The sequence below is a fragment of the Condylura cristata genome, unplaced genomic scaffold (assembly GCF_000260355.1).
Source record: "Condylura cristata isolate star-nosed mole 26May11 unplaced genomic scaffold, ConCri1.0 scaffold00036, whole genome shotgun sequence".
Taxonomy (NCBI): domain Eukaryota; kingdom Metazoa; phylum Chordata; class Mammalia; order Eulipotyphla; family Talpidae; genus Condylura; species Condylura cristata.
In genome coordinates, this window is record NW_004567137.1 from 12,749,915 (window position 1) to 12,766,780 (window position 16,866).

General features: G+C 50.3%; 1 protein-coding gene across 1 annotated transcript in view; it reads left to right on the forward strand.

The window, feature by feature from the left end:
• Positions 1–13,010, forward strand: part of GRIN2B (glutamate receptor, ionotropic, N-methyl D-aspartate 2B) — a 410,955-nt gene extending 397,945 nt beyond the window's left edge. Inside the window, exons 10-13 of the mRNA XM_004693259.1 lie at positions 3,507–3,667; positions 5,272–5,459; positions 7,641–7,879; positions 9,872–13,010. Coding sequence (XP_004693316.1) covers positions 3,507–3,667; positions 5,272–5,459; positions 7,641–7,879; positions 9,872–11,728 — 2,445 coding nt within the window. The 3' untranslated portion in view covers positions 11,729–13,010. The remainder of the gene's footprint in view (positions 1–3,506; positions 3,668–5,271; positions 5,460–7,640; positions 7,880–9,871) is intronic.
• The last annotated feature ends 3,856 nt before the right edge of the window (positions 13,011–16,866 follow it).

Here is a 16,866-nt window from a genome sequence, read left to right on the forward strand (position 1 = left end):
GCAGAACAGTAGGACCCAGTGGGGAACAAGTAGCTCTAGTTCACTCAGACATGCTGTGGACAGACCCATCCGTGTGTGTGTGGGGGGGGGGGGTTGGCAGGGAGGGGTAGTGTTGCAGGTGACACCTTTCCCAGACACAATGGGGCTTGGTATTCTCAGCAGTAGATCGTACTGGGCATACAGGACAGAGGTCAGTGGGGGAAAGCTGGAGCAATGGCTGTTGCCCATGACTTATATACATTCACGGTGCTTTGTGAGGGGTCCTTGGTCTGGCCTATGGGGCAAAAGGCCCTATTGGTTCATCATTTAAATCACTAAAAGCTGGGAGTATTTCGGTTCACCTGGCCAAAGTGGGTTTCTGTTCACATCGGCCATCCTCCCTTTCTGTCATCCCTGCTGTTGAGTTGCAAGGAGATGGACCCTCCATTCCATGCCAGGTTCTTTCACATACCATGACCTTTGAAAGGGGGCACCCCATCACTGTCTAGTTGACATGCACATGGTGCTCCCTTTTAGCCCCCTAGTGGTGCAGCCTGGTTCTCATGGCAACCAAGGGGCAGCGGGGGCTAGCTAGGTGCCGTTTCCCTACAAACCAGTGTATACTTAGAACCTCTTCAGAGGGAAAGGGCCATGTCAATTTGTCAGTCCCTCTCTGGTTGGGAATGCAGGTGGATGGCCTGAACTCCTCTGGCAGTTATCTCAGTATTGTTCAGAACACACAGAGGGCCATGATGCTAACACCTTAGCCACACCCTGCTTGAGGGACACTTCAGCGTCCTTGGCAGTATGCCAGCCTGTGCAGGCGCTGCAGTGGGCACCCTTTCCTGTACGTCCAACCCGCCGTGTCTACTGAAGGGTGAGTGGCTAGGGCTTTGGCTTCTTGACTGACAGGTGGTGGCAGTGCCTTAGGTGCTAGGTCACGGAAAACAGTGAGGTCTGTTTCAGGCACTTGCATGTGGATCTGAATGTCTTCCCACACATCCTGACCCTTTCTGAGCCCCCTCAGGATCGCCTACCCCTGGGTTTCCCATCGCCCACTAGAACAGCCCCACTGTCAGGCAAGGCATTACCAACCAGACTGCACTCAGATCAGCCCATGGCTGCTTGTCCTCCTGAGAGGCATCCCCTGCGGATGTGAGGAGAGCACTGCCCTGGCACAGGGCCTGTGGGGTTCTGCCCTCCCAGAGCCAGACCAGCATCACAGAGCACATTTTCCTTGTGTGGTCTCTGCCTCACAGCTCAAATGGTGGCCCACTTCACTGGTATTTTTGCCTTTTCAGAGGCTGTGTCATACTTTGACCCCCTGTCCACACATGCCCCTTCCTTATCGTGACAGCAAGGACTGAGCCCCTGTGCCAGGTGGGGCGTAAAACTGAATTGGCTGGCTTCCAGGGGCCTCCCCTCCCCACAGAGAAGTCCTTGGCCAGTGTAGTGTTTCTCTCCAGGGTGCTGCTTTCCCGAGTCCTGTCTCGGGTCAAGTGACTAGCTAGGCAGTCATTGCATTACAGTCTAGGGAGCGGCCCAAATAGTCTGAAACCAGGCCCCACAGGTGGAGACCCTACTCAGTGAGGTAGAGCACTACACCTTGGTGGGGGCTGGGCATCAGGTGGTTAGGGCCCCTGCTGGCCTCCCCTGCTCTAGGGTGCAGATCATTATGGGCGCTGTCTCCTCCAGTAAAGCATAGGCCTATTTACTTGAATGAAATGTGCTGAGATCACTGAACTACTGATTAAGCCAAGTGGCCCCTGAGAATCTTGGCCATCTCTCTACCATTCAACATTGAGCTTATTATTACATATTCATCTTGGGGGTCTTAGTTTCTTCATTTGTAAAATGAAAGGTATGGACTTGTTAACCATGAGTGGCCTGTGCACATCAAAATCCTTAGATCCTTTTATGATTTTATTCGCTTAAAAATCACCACCCACTTTACACAAATAAAAATTCTTAATGGCAAAAAGTGCCAAAGTGGATCACACTGGGAATCTTTTGGGTCAGGAATTGGAGTCTTTTGATGTACCCCAGGTTGCCTCAGACCAATGAATGTCTTTTTAATCTGTGGTCAATTTTAAGCAATTAAGATGGCATCTATGGGTTCTCTAGCACTGTGACATTTGGTCCACGAAACCCCAATATTCTGAGAACTCAGGAACGTCTCAAATCTAGGGAAGGAGAAGGACCGTAAGTCCAGAAAACACTACAGGTTCAGAATATTTCCTACTTGGCAGATTACTTTGGAGATTACACTTAAAAGTCTAAACAGTATAGTGTTGAAACCAAGATTTTAAATACATACATTGTCTTTCCTGTGCCAAGGCCTAGAAGACCTACACTGCTTGAATTCCATCTGATCGTTGCTCATATGAATATCACAAGAAGCTTGGAGAATGTGAAGTTTTCTAGGGAAAGCAAAATATGGATGTAAATGAAATAGAATGAATATTTACTGAGCACTCACTTTGTGCAGGGTGCTATGCCAAGCACTTCTTATGTATTATGTCATTTAATCTTCACAGCAGCCTTGAAAAGTAGACACTAATGTCTCCTCTTGGCAAATAAGGAGCCAGTGTGCTAAGAGTTCATTCTACATTCTACTTGGGCAAGGTCACACAGAAGTAGGTGATGGAGCTGGTCTTTGGTCCATGTCTGTCTCAACCTAGAGCTTAGCCTCTTGGTGACTACATCGGTGGCCAGCTCTCAGCACCCAGCCAGTACACTTTAAAAAACAATTGAATTTGTAGTGTGAATTGCAGCAATTTACACCAAGTACTGATGGATCACTTTTGGTAGACTTGATGGGGCAAAGAACTCATGAAAGCTTTCCTAAAGAAATTGCTCTGAGTTACATTTTTTGATGAAGACCATAGATTAGGCTAGGCTAGAAGGTGAGGGAACAGACTATATAAGGCCACAGAAATATAAATTAACACATTATGTTTTCAGGAAGCAATATACACACTTATTCACTGCAGGGCAACAGGCAGAAGTAAAGCTGATGTCATAGGGATGAAAATCCAGGAGATTTTACTTTATTATGAATGGCCCTGGAGAAACACTTGAGTTTCTAAGCATGGGAAGGGACATAATTAAAATTATATTTCATTTGACAATTTGTCCTACAACTCGTGCAGGATAAATATGAGCTTTGAGTGCATCAGGGAAGGTCAAGAGAAAATTCCTTATCATAATTCTCAGGAGTACAATGTAGTTCTCCCCATCGTGTGACGGCAATATATGTAGGGCTCTAAATTAAGAGGTCGGGAAGTGGATTTTACACAATTTTCAGAGTACAAGTAACTGCCACAGTTAAGCTAATAGCACAGAATGGAACTCAGGGCTGAGCACATACAAAGCCCTCCACAACAGGCACTAAATTGAATGAAACTGAAGTCTGATAGCAATCACTGCTCCTGAGTGTGGGCTGGGCTGATGTTTTAGTGAACTGTACAGTTGGATCCCTGCCATTATAAATCCCCTAACACTTACTGAACTTTATTTCTCTCCAGTTCCAGAGACCTAATGACTTCTCACCCCCTTTCCGCTTCGGGACTGTGCCCAATGGCAGCACAGAGAGGAACATCCGCAATAACTATGCAGAAATGCATGCCTACATGGGCAAGTTCAACCAGAGGGGCGTGGATGACGCACTGCTCTCTCTGAAAACAGGGTAAGAACGACTTCCGTACTGGAAGTCTTTGGTATGCTTCTCATGTTTATTCGACATAGATTGTAGCACATGTATCAGGCCTGGGTGCCTTACAGAGTTCAATCAAAGGCGTTTTTGTTTGCTCTTTATGGATTTCCAAAGTGGACAGTACCATCCAGGCCAGGGCAGCAAGATTTCTGTGCTAATTATTTACACAAACACACACAAATTCTACTTGCATTCATGTAACCATGAAAACAGAAATTGAATAGAAGTAAAAGCAGAAAGAAGATCTCAGGATAAGGTTCATGCGACATGTATGAAATTAAGACCTGTTGGTTAGGGACAAGGGATACCTAAAAGGGAGTGAAAGCTCCTCGATCACAAGCCATCAGAGTATGCAGACGAGCCTGCCCTACAGCGACTATTGCCAACCTGTGACCCAGCTCTATACTCTAGAAAGTACCTGTCCCTTAAAAGCACTCCTGAGCTGCCAACATGTGGGCTTGTTAGAATGCCAGCCACACTGGGCCCTTGATTCATTTGGCCTACAGAAGCCACAGCTGTGGAGACAAGCAATTGAGCATGATAAATGTGGAGATTGGGAGTCAAGAGGTTTCCTGTGTTGTGTAACTGGCAGACATTTCTGGAAGAGCCACACAGATGCAGAGGTACTTGCTCCTGGTAGACTCGCTCTCATCTCCATAGTCACACATCCCCATAGTCCCAGCAGATTGTAGAAGTTGGGGTTTGAGACCAGTTTGGGTATTCTGGCCTCGGGCCCACCCACAGCTCTAATCCTGTCAGTGTTGTGTTTTAGGGTGGGCCACTTTTGAGGAGGAATGGAATTTATTTACCTTGTATTCATCAAGAGGCTCCTTTTCTTTCTTGCAGACTTCTCTGTAGCTATGTCTGAATTTCTTCTTCACCCTTGATGTGTATACAAATGTTGGTTAGTAATTTGATCCTTCGGCCCCTACCCCAAGTCTAACTCCTTGCCCTACAAGTGATTCCTCACAAAGCACACAATATAAAGTGAGGTTCTCAGACCTTTAGGAATTTGAGGGATCTGAGGTCTCCTGCGGTTTTACGTATTTGTTCTTCATACAAGTCTGTGCTGCCACCACCCAACTCTTCATGTCTCCCTGTGATGCACAGAATCCTGAAGCCTTTCTGACCACAAAAATAGCATTGCACATCTCTTCAAACATATACACCTACACTTATCCCTACTCTGGACTGTAATGAACTGAGAAATGAAAAATGTTATATAAATCTAACCCATGCTATTTGTTGTTATCATTGTAATGGTTACTTTTCATTATTTCTGTTATTTTTATTGATTCCCTTTATACTCCTTCCTTTTAGACACAGTTTATGAGTTGGCTTCAAGCCCAACTCACATTCTCATCATTCTCAGTGGGAGGAAAAGAACCTGAAACCACATAAAGAACAGCCTGGGATGAAGGCTGAAATTCAGGCTGAGTTCCAATCTGAGCCTCACTTTGAACCAGTTCTCTCCATAGCTTTCTGGAACCCGACTGCTTCTCCTTAATGGCTTCATAGGTAGTTTTGTACTCAGACCTCACCACTGGATTTTCTCTGTTTGCCCCCTTCTTGTACAGGAAACTGGACGCTTTCATCTACGATGCCGCCGTGCTGAACTACATGGCAGGCAGAGACGAAGGCTGCAAGCTGGTGACCATTGGCAGCGGGAAGGTCTTTGCTTCCACTGGTTACGGCATTGCCATCCAGAAGGATTCTGGGTGGAAGCGGCAGGTGGACCTGGCTATCCTGCAGCTCTTTGGCGATGGTGAGTGACAGATAGTGCCGGTGGGGCTCAGCTGGTGGCGGTTCCAAACCATCAATGCTTCTTCCTCCTCCGGTCCTCTCACCCCTGCATTTCCAGGAAGCTGGTGCACACTCCTAGGAGACTAGACTTCCTAAGGCCCACAACAGAGTACAACAAGCAGAGTCACTTGTCTATTTTGGAGGCCAGAAGTGCACGGACAGTGCCTCAACCCTGGTTACTAGTGAGGAAGAATCCGGCTCACGTCTCTTTCCTAGTATACTGGGGGGCTGGCAGCTTAGGCATTCCTGCTTTATTAACATCACCCGCGTCCTACTGTCCTGTCCATATGGCTCTCCTCCCACCCCCCTCTTTAAAGGCTCTAGTTCTACTGGGATCAGGGCCCACCACTCTCCAGAATGACCTCATCTTAACCAATTACACCTGCAGTGGCCAACTTCCCAAGTAAGGGCACCTTCCCAGGTAATGTGGGTTAAGATTTGAACATGAGAATTTGGGGGGGGGAAAGGTCTAAAGCAGTTGGTCAAAGAGGTATGTTTGGGATTGTAGGTGATAATTCAACTTCAGGGACAAAGCCAGAGGAGCTACAGAGACGTTCCCAAAGTGGATGGCACTTTGTCTCGAGAGGCCTCTGCTTTTATGTGCCCAGAGGACTAAAGTCATGGCCATCTCCCGGTTCTTCTCTCCTTGGCTGTACAGCTGGTAGAGGCAGGAGGCCAGACCGGGGCCCTCAGAGACAGAGCCCATCTGGTGGTGCCTAGTGTTGTCAAATTGGCGGCCAACTGGCTTTGAGAAACCCCCTCTCCTGCTTGATCACAGCGCATCATCTGCACCCGGTTCCACTCTGTCGTCCCAAGGGTGCACGCCTCCTGTTAGTCTCATGTGGAAGAGCGGCCTGTGAGGCTGATTCTGCTTGCCCCTCCACCCCCACCCCGGCCACAAGCGTCTCTGGCTCACGTCTGCAGGAGCTGTGCTGTTAGGAATGCAACAGGAAGCAGCAGCGTGCAGCTGGAATTTCAGACTCTGGGTGAAGGGGGGCTGTACCACTCGTTAAGAAAATTGTAGTTTGATCAGAGAAGTGACGTGGTTAACATTGGGAAGAAGTGGGGTTAGAGCTGGAGTGTTAGCCAGCCATTTTGGTGTAAGAGCTTCTGTAATTTTAATGTAGCCTTGATTTAGAGGCGACAAGAGAGCTGCTACCTCTGCGGAAAAGCAGCAATTGAGATGATTTGCAAAGGTTGCCAAAGCTATAGCCAGATGAGGCAAACGAAATTCAAATTTTTAACCCAACTAGAGCCACTGGAACAGGAAGAGTCTTCGTGAGATGTTCAGAACTTTGCTGGTCTAGAATTAAACATTCTAGACACAGCTTTTTTCATTTTCCATTTGCCTGGGCTTTCTAGCTTTCTAAATCTTAGTACCCAGTCAAGTGGAAAAGGTTATTGTAACCTGGCATGAATTGAATTCATCAAAGCTTCCCTAAGAAGTGTTAAAAAGGAGGCAGCTCCGAATTTGGTGGTCGCATTGCATTCGAGCTTTTACCCCCTTTACTTAATATTACCCTGTCCAACAAAAGCACACTAAGGCTGCCCAGGGAATTAATCAGCCTCTGCTTACCTCTCTCCAGCCAGTCTGTTTTGCACAGTTTTAAGAGCAATTTTCTGAATCACTTGTTCCCCACCATCTACAAAGTAATCAAACAAAGTGTGAAGTGCAAAGAGCACCCCGGCTCTCAGCAGCCTCACACCAGCCTTTTCAACCCGGCCTCCTCTGCCTGCTGTCAGTCCCACACCCCTCTTCCTGAACAAACCTTGTCGTTCCCCACCTCCCGCCCATGGTCACACACATTCTTTGGTCGGCCTGTAGTGCCTTTCTGTACAATATAAATTAAAACAACCCCCATTCACCACACCTGCCTTGTGAAAAACCTCTGCCCTCCCCCTATATACTGAATTACTCTCCCTTGTTCATGATGCAAGTAAGATACCTGCTTCTAGACCAGCTTACACGGAGTGGCTCATGGGAGCAGAGGTAATAGCCCCGTCTGTCATCCGCCCACCGTAGACATAGTAAGTTTCCATTACTGCTTGTTGGATGTGCCGGTCAATTAATTTTTCTTACGTCTCTGTGTCTTTGTCTCATGTTTTTCTCTCTCCCTGACACCCCTTCCTGCCCTGTGTACAGGGGAGATGGAGGAGCTGGAAGCACTCTGGCTCACGGGCATCTGCCACAACGAGAAGAACGAGGTCATGAGCAGCCAGCTGGACATCGACAACATGGCTGGGGTCTTCTACATGCTGGGGGCAGCCATGGCCCTCAGCCTCATCACCTTCATTTGCGAGCACCTTTTCTATTGGCAGTTCAGGCATTGCTTTATGGGTGTCTGTTCCGGCAAGCCTGGCATGGTCTTCTCTATCAGCAGAGTAAGTGCTGTGGTTGAGGTGCTGGAACTTCAAAGCTTAGCCTAGCATGAGGAGGGGGGAGGGTGCCAGGAGGACTCTAACTCCAGCCCTGTGCTGCCAAGTCAGGAAGCCAAAGCATGTCCTTTCCCCAGGGGCTGGCTGGTGTCATTTCAAGTGGCATGCATGTACACGTGGACACACACACACACACGGGTGATGTTATTTTTCCTTCAAGAAACAGCTTTCTGTGTGGGGTTTGGCCATTTGGTTCTCAGTAAGAACTGGCAGATCTATCAAAATGAACACTTTGGCCTTTTACCAAATGTCTTTCATCACCATTAGCTAATTCGGTATAGGTTGTATTAATCATTTAATCTTTTGAAATGTATCTCTTACTCAAAAGTACAAAGGCAGGTAATTGGCGGTTTCACTGCTCCATTCTGTTTTTAACCATGTGGCGTTCTGAAGAGTCCAATAGCTTAGCATAACCTTCAGAAATAAGTCCTGACCCATAAAAAATTTACATCCCAGAAACTTCCTTAATTGGAGCAAAGTATAAGTCTGAAGTCATTCTCTATCTAGGTCTCTACATTTCTAGTTCAAATTGAGGATTCAAAACAGTTTTAACAGAAAACTACAAAGAATTTAGAACTAAGCTTTTGTCCATACGTGATGGAAACTCAAACGTCCTTTAGAAGAGAAGTCTAGATTGCAGATAGGGACAACTTTGGTCCAAATGGAGTTCTAGAAGGAAGTAAATGTGGAGTCCTCATTGAGGACTTCTCATCCTAGCTTGGGATCGTTTTCCTATCGTAACTAAGTGGCTGAACCCTCTCCTCACTGACTGCCAGTGGACTGGGGCCAGTGAGCTGGCCCGAGAGCATAGCTGTGCTCCCTGGACCATGCATACCCCTTCCCCAAGTCCCATGGAAGGTGATGCAGAATTTGCCCCAGCACCCACCTCACTGCCTCCGGAGAGGGAAGCTGCTGTGCTGTGTCCTGGCCCCACATCAAGAAAGGAGGCCTGAGAGAGACAGTGTCATGCCTTGGAGGCTTTGGGTCTGGTTGCCATCAACTGAGGCTCGCCTCGTGGCAGCCTCTCCCATGTTCTCTTGGGTCCACCCAAAGCACTGGAACAGCTTCCCTTTCCAATCCCTTTGTTTTAAGACAAAACTCAGACAACCTCCTTTGCTAATACCTGCCGTGGCCAGGGAGAAGAATTCCCAGGTGTGTCCCCTGCCAAGGCCTGGAGCAAGGCATTAGCAGGAGGCTGACTGATGTCCCGGATGGTCATTCTGCAGGAGTAGACGGCAGGGAGTTCTCAATCAATACTCATTTGTTGAAATATTAATTATTGATAAGATTGAGAGCGAAAGTACCACCAGAAGGAAAACAGTCACTAATAAGAGAATTCCACAAGGGAATGGTTTATTCCATTTTAGGAACTTGATATTTGTCCCTATTCTTCCCTCCACACAATAAGCTACAGCAGGAAGAAGATCTTTCTTTGACCTGAAAGCTCCCTTCTCCAGTGAATGTGGTTCATGCTCGCCTCAGGAAGAGATAGCTCAGCTGCTGTTTGGTGACCAAAATCCTAAAAAGCTATTCAAAAATTGTCCAAAAACAGAAAAGAACAGACTCTGAGCTCACTGTACTTTACCAGGGTAGATACCTAGAGGGCATGGCTGTCTCAGGAGGTTCAAAATACCTTTTATGCCTATCACTTGCCATCATGGCCTCATTTTTTAAAGTGCAAAAACCTGGGCAGAGAATGAAAAAACAGTGCAAGTCAGCAGTGGGTGGGATGTAGACAAGCATCCACGTGCCTCCTTGGCTCATGCCAGAGACAGCACGAAGCCCAGGTCCTCGGGCTGGCTGGTAGCCCTATCTGCCCAGGGCTTCCTCAGGCGCTTCACGCCCTGTTTCCAGTGCCCGGCCTTCCCCAGACAGGTAAGGTGTTCACGCCTCACCTCCCTTGGAGACCTAACCCGCCCCACTCTCCTCTCGATTCAGGGTATCTACAGCTGCATCCACGGGGTGGCGATCGAGGAGCGCCAGTCCGTGATGAACTCCCCTACCGCCACCATGAACAACACCCACTCCAACATCCTGCGCCTGCTTCGCACCGCCAAGAACATGGCCAACCTGTCCGGGGTGAACGGCTCGCCGCAGAGCGCCCTGGACTTCATCCGCCGCGAGTCCTCCGTCTACGACATCTCTGAGCACCGCCGCAGCTTCACGCACTCAGACTGCAAATCTTACAACCCGCCCTGCGAGGAGAACCTGTTCAGCGACTACATCAGCGAGGTGGAGAGGACTTTTGGCAACCTGCAGCTAAAGGACAGCAACGTGTACCAAGACCACTACCACCACCACCACCGCCCCCACAGCATCGGGAGCGCCAGCTCCATTGACGGGCTCTACGACTGTGACAACCCACCCTTCACCACCCAGCCCAGGTCCATCGGCAAGAAACCCCTGGACATCGGTCTCCCCTCGTCCAAGCACAGCCAGCTCAGCGACCTCTACGGCAAGTTTTCCTTCAAGAGCGACCGCTACAGTGGCCACGACGACCTGATCCGCTCCGACGTGTCCGACATCTCCACGCACACCGTCACCTACGGCAACATCGAGGGCAACGCGGCCAAGAGGCGGAAGCAGCAGTACAAGGACAGCCTCAAGAAGCGGCCGGCCTCGGCCAAGTCCAGGCGCGAGTTCGACGAGATCGAGCTGGCCTACCGCCGCCGGCCGCCTCGCTCCCCGGACCACAAGCGCTACTTCAGGGACAAGGAGGGGCTGCGGGACTTCTACCTGGACCAGTTCCGCCCCAAGGAGAACTCCCCGCACTGGGAGCACGTGGACCTGACCGACATCTACAAGGAGCGGAGCGATGACTTCAAGCGCGACTCGGTCAGCGGAGGCGGCCCCTGCACCAACAGGTCCCACCTCAAGCATGGGGCAGGCGACAAGCACAGCGTGGTCAGCGGGGTGCCGGCCCCCTGGGAGAAGAACCTGACCAACGTGGACTGGGAGGACCGCTCCGGGGGCAACTTCTGCCGCAGCTGCCCGTCAAAGTTGCACAACTATTCCCCCTCGGTGGCCGGGCAGAACTCGGGCCGGCAGGCGTGCATCCGCTGTGAGGCATGCAAGAAGGCGGGGAACCTATACGACATCAGCGAGGACAACTCGCTGCAGGAGCTGGACCAGCCGGCCGCCCCGGTGGCCGTGACGTCCAGCGCCTCCACCGCCAAGTACCCCCAGAGCCCGACTAACTCCAAGGCCCAGAAGAAGAACCGGAACAAGCTACGCCGGCAGCACTCCTATGACACCTTCGTGGACCTGCAGAAGGAAGAAGCCGCCTTGGCCCCACGCAGCGTGAGCCTGAAGGACAAGGGCCGGTTCCTGGACGGGAGTCCCTACGCCCACATGTTCGAGATGCCAGCCGGTGAGAGCACCTTTGCCAACAACAAGTCCTCAGTGCCCACTGCCGGACACCACCACCATAACAACCCCGGCGGCGGTGGCTACATGCTCAGCAAGTCGCTCTACCCCGACCGGGTCACGCAAAACCCTTTCATCCCCACTTTTGGGGACGACCAGTGCTTGCTCCACGGCAGCAAATCCTACTTCTTCAGGCAGCCCACGGTGGCGGGGGCGCCGAAAGCCAGGCCAGACTTCCGTGCCCTCGTCACCAACAAGCCGGTGGTCTCGGCCCTCCATGGAGCGGTGCCAGGCCGTTTCCAGAAAGACATCTGTATAGGGAACCAGTCCAACCCCTGTGTGCCTAACAACAAAAACCCCAGGGCTTTCAATGGCTCCAGCAATGGGCATGTTTATGAGAAACTTTCTAGTATTGAGTCTGATGTCTGAGTGAGGGGAAGAGAGAGGTGAAGGTGGGTACGGGAGGGTCTGGCTGTGGGCGTGTGGTGCGCATGTCACGGAGGGTGACAGGGCTGAACTTGGTTCCCATTTGCTCCTTTCTTTTTTAATTTATTTCTGGGATCCTGGAGTTCTGATTCCTTCCAAGGGCAACCCTAGTGACCTGCACCGGCTTTCCTCCTCCCCCTTCCCTCCTCTTGCCCCTACCCCACCCCGCCTGTCGCTCATTCCTGTCCCCAGGAGAGGACACAGGGGCTTGTCCATCCGGAAGGCCCAGTGGAGAAAGGGCAGTACACTGCATCGCAGGCCCCCTCCTAGCAGGAAGGACTCCTGGCCACCACTGGGTGAAGCAAGGAGAAGCAGGAGGCAGCCACAGGAGCACATGACAGCTCTCCCCCAGCTGACCTTTAGGTATAGGTGAGGACCCGAAAGCACCTAAAAACGAACACTTAGCACACGGCTGGTGAATGAGAGAGGCTCGTGCTAAATGCTGGCTGCTTCGATGGCATGTTTAGGGGTCGTATGCCCAGTCCTGGGGGGAGGTGGGCCATGTGTGTTTATATATAAGCCAACAGCGGGTCTGATTCCATCCCCTAAGACTCACATGTGCTAAACTGGAATGAAACACCGGTGGGTGACGGCAAGTGCGTCAGAGCCGTGTTCGTTCTGTGTGCCATGGGGACAAGAGGATGGACTACCTGAGCGTCCACACATTTGCACAAGTGGGGTCACAGGCCTTCGGTGTGGGAAGGCACCCTTGACTCACTGCTGCTGCTTCCAACACTCCTAAGCCATGTGCTTGTTTGGCTTATATACAAACAGAGATGGTCGTGTGGGACCCGGGCGTTGGCTGCTTCTCCCCTTGATCCTTCCTGACTGAGGAGAATGCAAGTTCTTGACAGAGACATCTGTGGTCTCGACAGACAGGAAGGACAGTCCTGCAAGAAGGAACAGAAACCGTGCTCTGTGGTTGCACATATTTTCAACCGATTTTGGCCAAGAACTTCCCAGGGAGGAGAAAGGGTCTAGAAGCAGCCATGATTCTTTTTTTGCCCACTCTTAGGAGCAAAGGATTCTCGAAAGCTCTTTTGAGCTTTGGCCTGGAGCTAGGACTTCTAAGAACAGGGGAGTGACCTCAGAGTAGGGTAAGTGAGAGAGGGGGATGTTTTTCAATGCTTTGATCCCTTCTTACTTAGCCCGGAGCTGGGATAGCAGGTCTGTTTCCCCAGAATGGAATACAGCTGCTAGGGAACCGTGGCGAGGACCGAGCTTGCTCTGTGAGTACAGCTCAGGAGGTATGGATGAAGAGATCCGGAGTGGGGAGAGAAAGTGCCCTCCTGCCGCCCCCTAGGGTCCAGCTCCCCGGGAATGTGCCTGTGAGCCCCTTCTGAGGAAGCCAGTCCATTTCCCCACAGCGCCCCTTCCCCCGCCCAGATCCCACCAATCAAGAAACTATATCTGTATATGAAATTCCAGGGACGAGGGCATTGGCGGGTAGGATGCCCCTTCGCTAACAGTCGGAGACTTGGGAAGGGAATGAGCATTTGTTACTGCCGGTACTAAAACTTGGGGTAGCGCTGTTCTAGGGGCCAGGTTGGTGGCAGCCAAAGAGCTTGGGGGGCAGTGTGCAAACTGGACTGCAGGCTCCCCACGCTGCACACTGGATACACAAACAGAAAGGTGTTCGTCCTCCTCTGGAAGGAAGCTGCCATGTCACGCTCGCTCGCCAGGGCTGTGCTCGCGCTGCCTTCTGCTGGCACCGCCTTCACCGTCCTTCCTCGTCCCCCACCCTCCTCCTCATTTTACCTCAGTATCTTTCATTTTAAAGCCAGCTGAAGGCCTTGTAAAGATTTGTTTTCTTTCTAACATGAACATGGGGGCAAGGGGCTGAACCTCTCACAGATTTGGGGAGAGACGCATGGAGTGCTTTACCTTAGATGCCAGGAAGGACTTGGAGAGAGGACAGAGGGCGTGAGGCGGTGTCTCCAGGAGGAAGGAGGAGAAGGGCCACAGCAGCATTGCTCCACCCTGACCCCGTCTCAGGTCAGGGCTCCTTCCCTCACTCTTCCTCTTACCTCACCCCTTTAAAATAAAAAAACCAAACCAACTAACCTAGCGAACAGCAATCTAGAACAAAGGGGGGCTCTGGTGGTCTCCACTGGTGATGGAAATCAAGATGGTGTTTATTTCATATGTAAATATTTTGTTTTCTAATTAATTTTGTATAGATAAAGTGTTCTCTTGTGAGTATTCAGGGTGTTGGGCTGGAGGGAGTGGGGTGGGGACGGGAATGAGGGGGAGAAGTGTTTTGTTACGGGTTTTCGTTTTCCACGGGGGACTTGTTTTGTATGGCATTTGCTTCAGGGTGTCTGGCAGAATGTGAATGGAGGCCACTGTGGTGAAAGTGCAAGGAAAAGTGGTTTGTGCCCGTGCGTCCGCCCCTCGCAGTCCTCTTGGTGGTCTGGGAGACGTGTTTCTGGGCCTGGGGTGCACACAGGGTCCAAGGTGGCTCCATGCAGACCCCAGATTCCCTAATTCCTTGCAAAATCCAGCTGATGGGGCCCTATTTTCCCCCATCATCACTCAGTAGGGCTCAACGCAGAATGGAGATCGCATGAACCCCTCATTCTTGATGTGGCTGGGCAGTTTCAGAAAACTCCATCCTGAGAAATCTCACGGCGGCACGCCCTGATGTGTACCATTCACCTCTACTGCCTGATCTCTCTCCCCTTCCAGTCTGCACTACTGGCCCCCCCCCCAAAATTCCCTCCAACTCTGATTTTGAAACTTGTTATATCTGGTTGCAGAAAGAGAGAGACACTGGGTTCAAGTCTTGCTGATTCCCATGCTTCTCTAGAAAAGACAGCCAGGTTGGCTCAAAACACAGTGACCAGGTGATGGTCTTAAAAATGTGACATGAGTTGGTTTCAGAGCTCAAAGGACGGGGGTGTATAAGGGGTGATGTGCGAGGGAACGGTAACTTCACATTTGCCTTGTCCTCATTTCTGCCATCAGGAAGGTGCTATTTACCTTGAGCCAGGTGTTCATAACCTGCCCTCGGGTTAACCAGACAAATGGGGTTTCTCTCACAGGATGGCTGGCTTTGTGAAGGTGGCAGCCTCCTCCACCACAGGATGAGATCGCCGAAGCCATTTAACGATACCACGTGACACTGTCTTCTGACCTCCCGTCATCAACAACTGTCAGCTGGATAATCTCATTTGTCTAAATCTTTTATTTAGCCCCCCCCCCAATTGCTTACTTCTCTTCAACTGGATGTTTGAATTGGGACCAAAGATATGCATGGTCTGCTCAAGAAAGCTTAAAGAAAGGAAGGCTAAGCATTGTCAAGTTCTAGAAGGTACTTCATTTCAAAATAACCAGCGAGTAAAACCTGAGAATGAATTTGGCGGTAAGTCCCCTCCGATACCACAGACGGGTCTAGACAGAGACCTAGTCTACCCAGAATGCCCTCGGGAGCACTTATGGTCCCAGGTCCCTTCGCAATCTGTGCTGTGTGGACCATGGTATCTTTCCCTTCCACTGTGCCCTCCCTTCAGAGGCAATGCTTCCACCTGGCCATTTCCACCATCCTTGGAACCATCTGCCCCTTACATTTGCCCGAGTTGAGTCAGGAAGATGCTCCTCTGTCACAGTCACGCGGGAAAAACACCCTCAGGGATGCTTTCCGCTTGTCAGCCGCGCCATATTGTAATTGTGGGGAGACAGGCGCCCCAAATGATTTCATTAAATACTGGTGGTGTCTGTTGTGCCAAAACACGCGTGTAATGTGATGAAAAAGGCGTCGTTGATATGACTGAGTATCGCCCACCCAGCCGCCATGGCTATGGGAGTGGCTCCACAGGGAATTCTGTGCATGGGAGGAGGAGAAACTGCGCCAATGGAAATGCAGCGTGCTGGTCACCTGCACATCTCATTTACGAGCTAGGGTTTCTCTGGGTTGGTTAGTTGGCTTGGTTGGTTTTCAGTTCTAGATTCAGATAATGTGGGCAAGTGGCCTTTGGAAAATACTATTCTAGAACTCACTGTCTGCCTTTTATCCCCATCTGTAAAAGGAGAACCCTGTCACTGTTTCGTGCCCATGGGTGTGTGTCTGCTGTGTTAAGAGTGATGCAGGTAGCATAAATGCTGTGCATGAAGGTGTTACCAGGTCCGTGGCTGCACCTTGTCTAGTGCTCTGTGAGCCCAAAGCCATAGAAGCCACGTGTGCAGCGGGCAGCTGCCATGCTGGAGTGCGCCAGAGACTAAGGCTGCATAAGGAACCCTGATGGGTGAGAAGCGGCTCAAGGTACACAGTCATCTGGGTGGGGCTGGCCTTGCAAATGCGACAGGACCATGGTGAGGTGTCAGAGATCCTGGGAAGGCCTTCCATTCCTCACCCAGCCCACTACTGGCCTCTCACACAGATTGGTTCCTCTAGCCCAGAGCTGCTCAGCTATCAGTTAAATAAAAAGATTCCCAGGAAAGTTGACAAAACTAAGCCATATTAGGGATTTATACATCTAGATACCTAGTTTGCATGAAGATTCTCATTCCTTTTCCTGGGACTAAAGTTATGAGGTAGGAGAAAAGGGAGAGCCAAGAGCCCTAACAACAGAAGCAAAGTGCAGCTTCCATGGCGTGAAGACATTCAGACCACATCCCGCGCCTGTTGATGGAACAGGCACCCCCGCTAGGCATTACTTTCAACAGTCATGTCAATCTGTATTTATGAATTTATAAATCCACCACCTGGTAGGGCAGGCTACAAGCTAAGTCTTTCTACAGAAAATGGAAGACTTAAGTAGACAGTTAGGAAAGCCCAATCAAATTGTTAATAATACTAATCTTCCCAGTTAGCTGCTTTGTTCAGTAGTCCATACTCCCCACCTCTATAGGGAGCACCTAGTGGTCCTGAGGCTCGCCAGATGTTCAAGGAGCTGTTTGATCACTGGGTACTACTCCATAGTAGGATTTTTACATTTTTTTTAATGTACCCGTTACTTAGGACATCAGTAAACTATAGTTTATCTAATACCAGTGTAGATCTAGGATTCTATTCTAGTTTGGGGGTTCTGCTATCACATAAAATTACAGGCTAGATAAGCACATCCAGGTCCCCCCCCCAT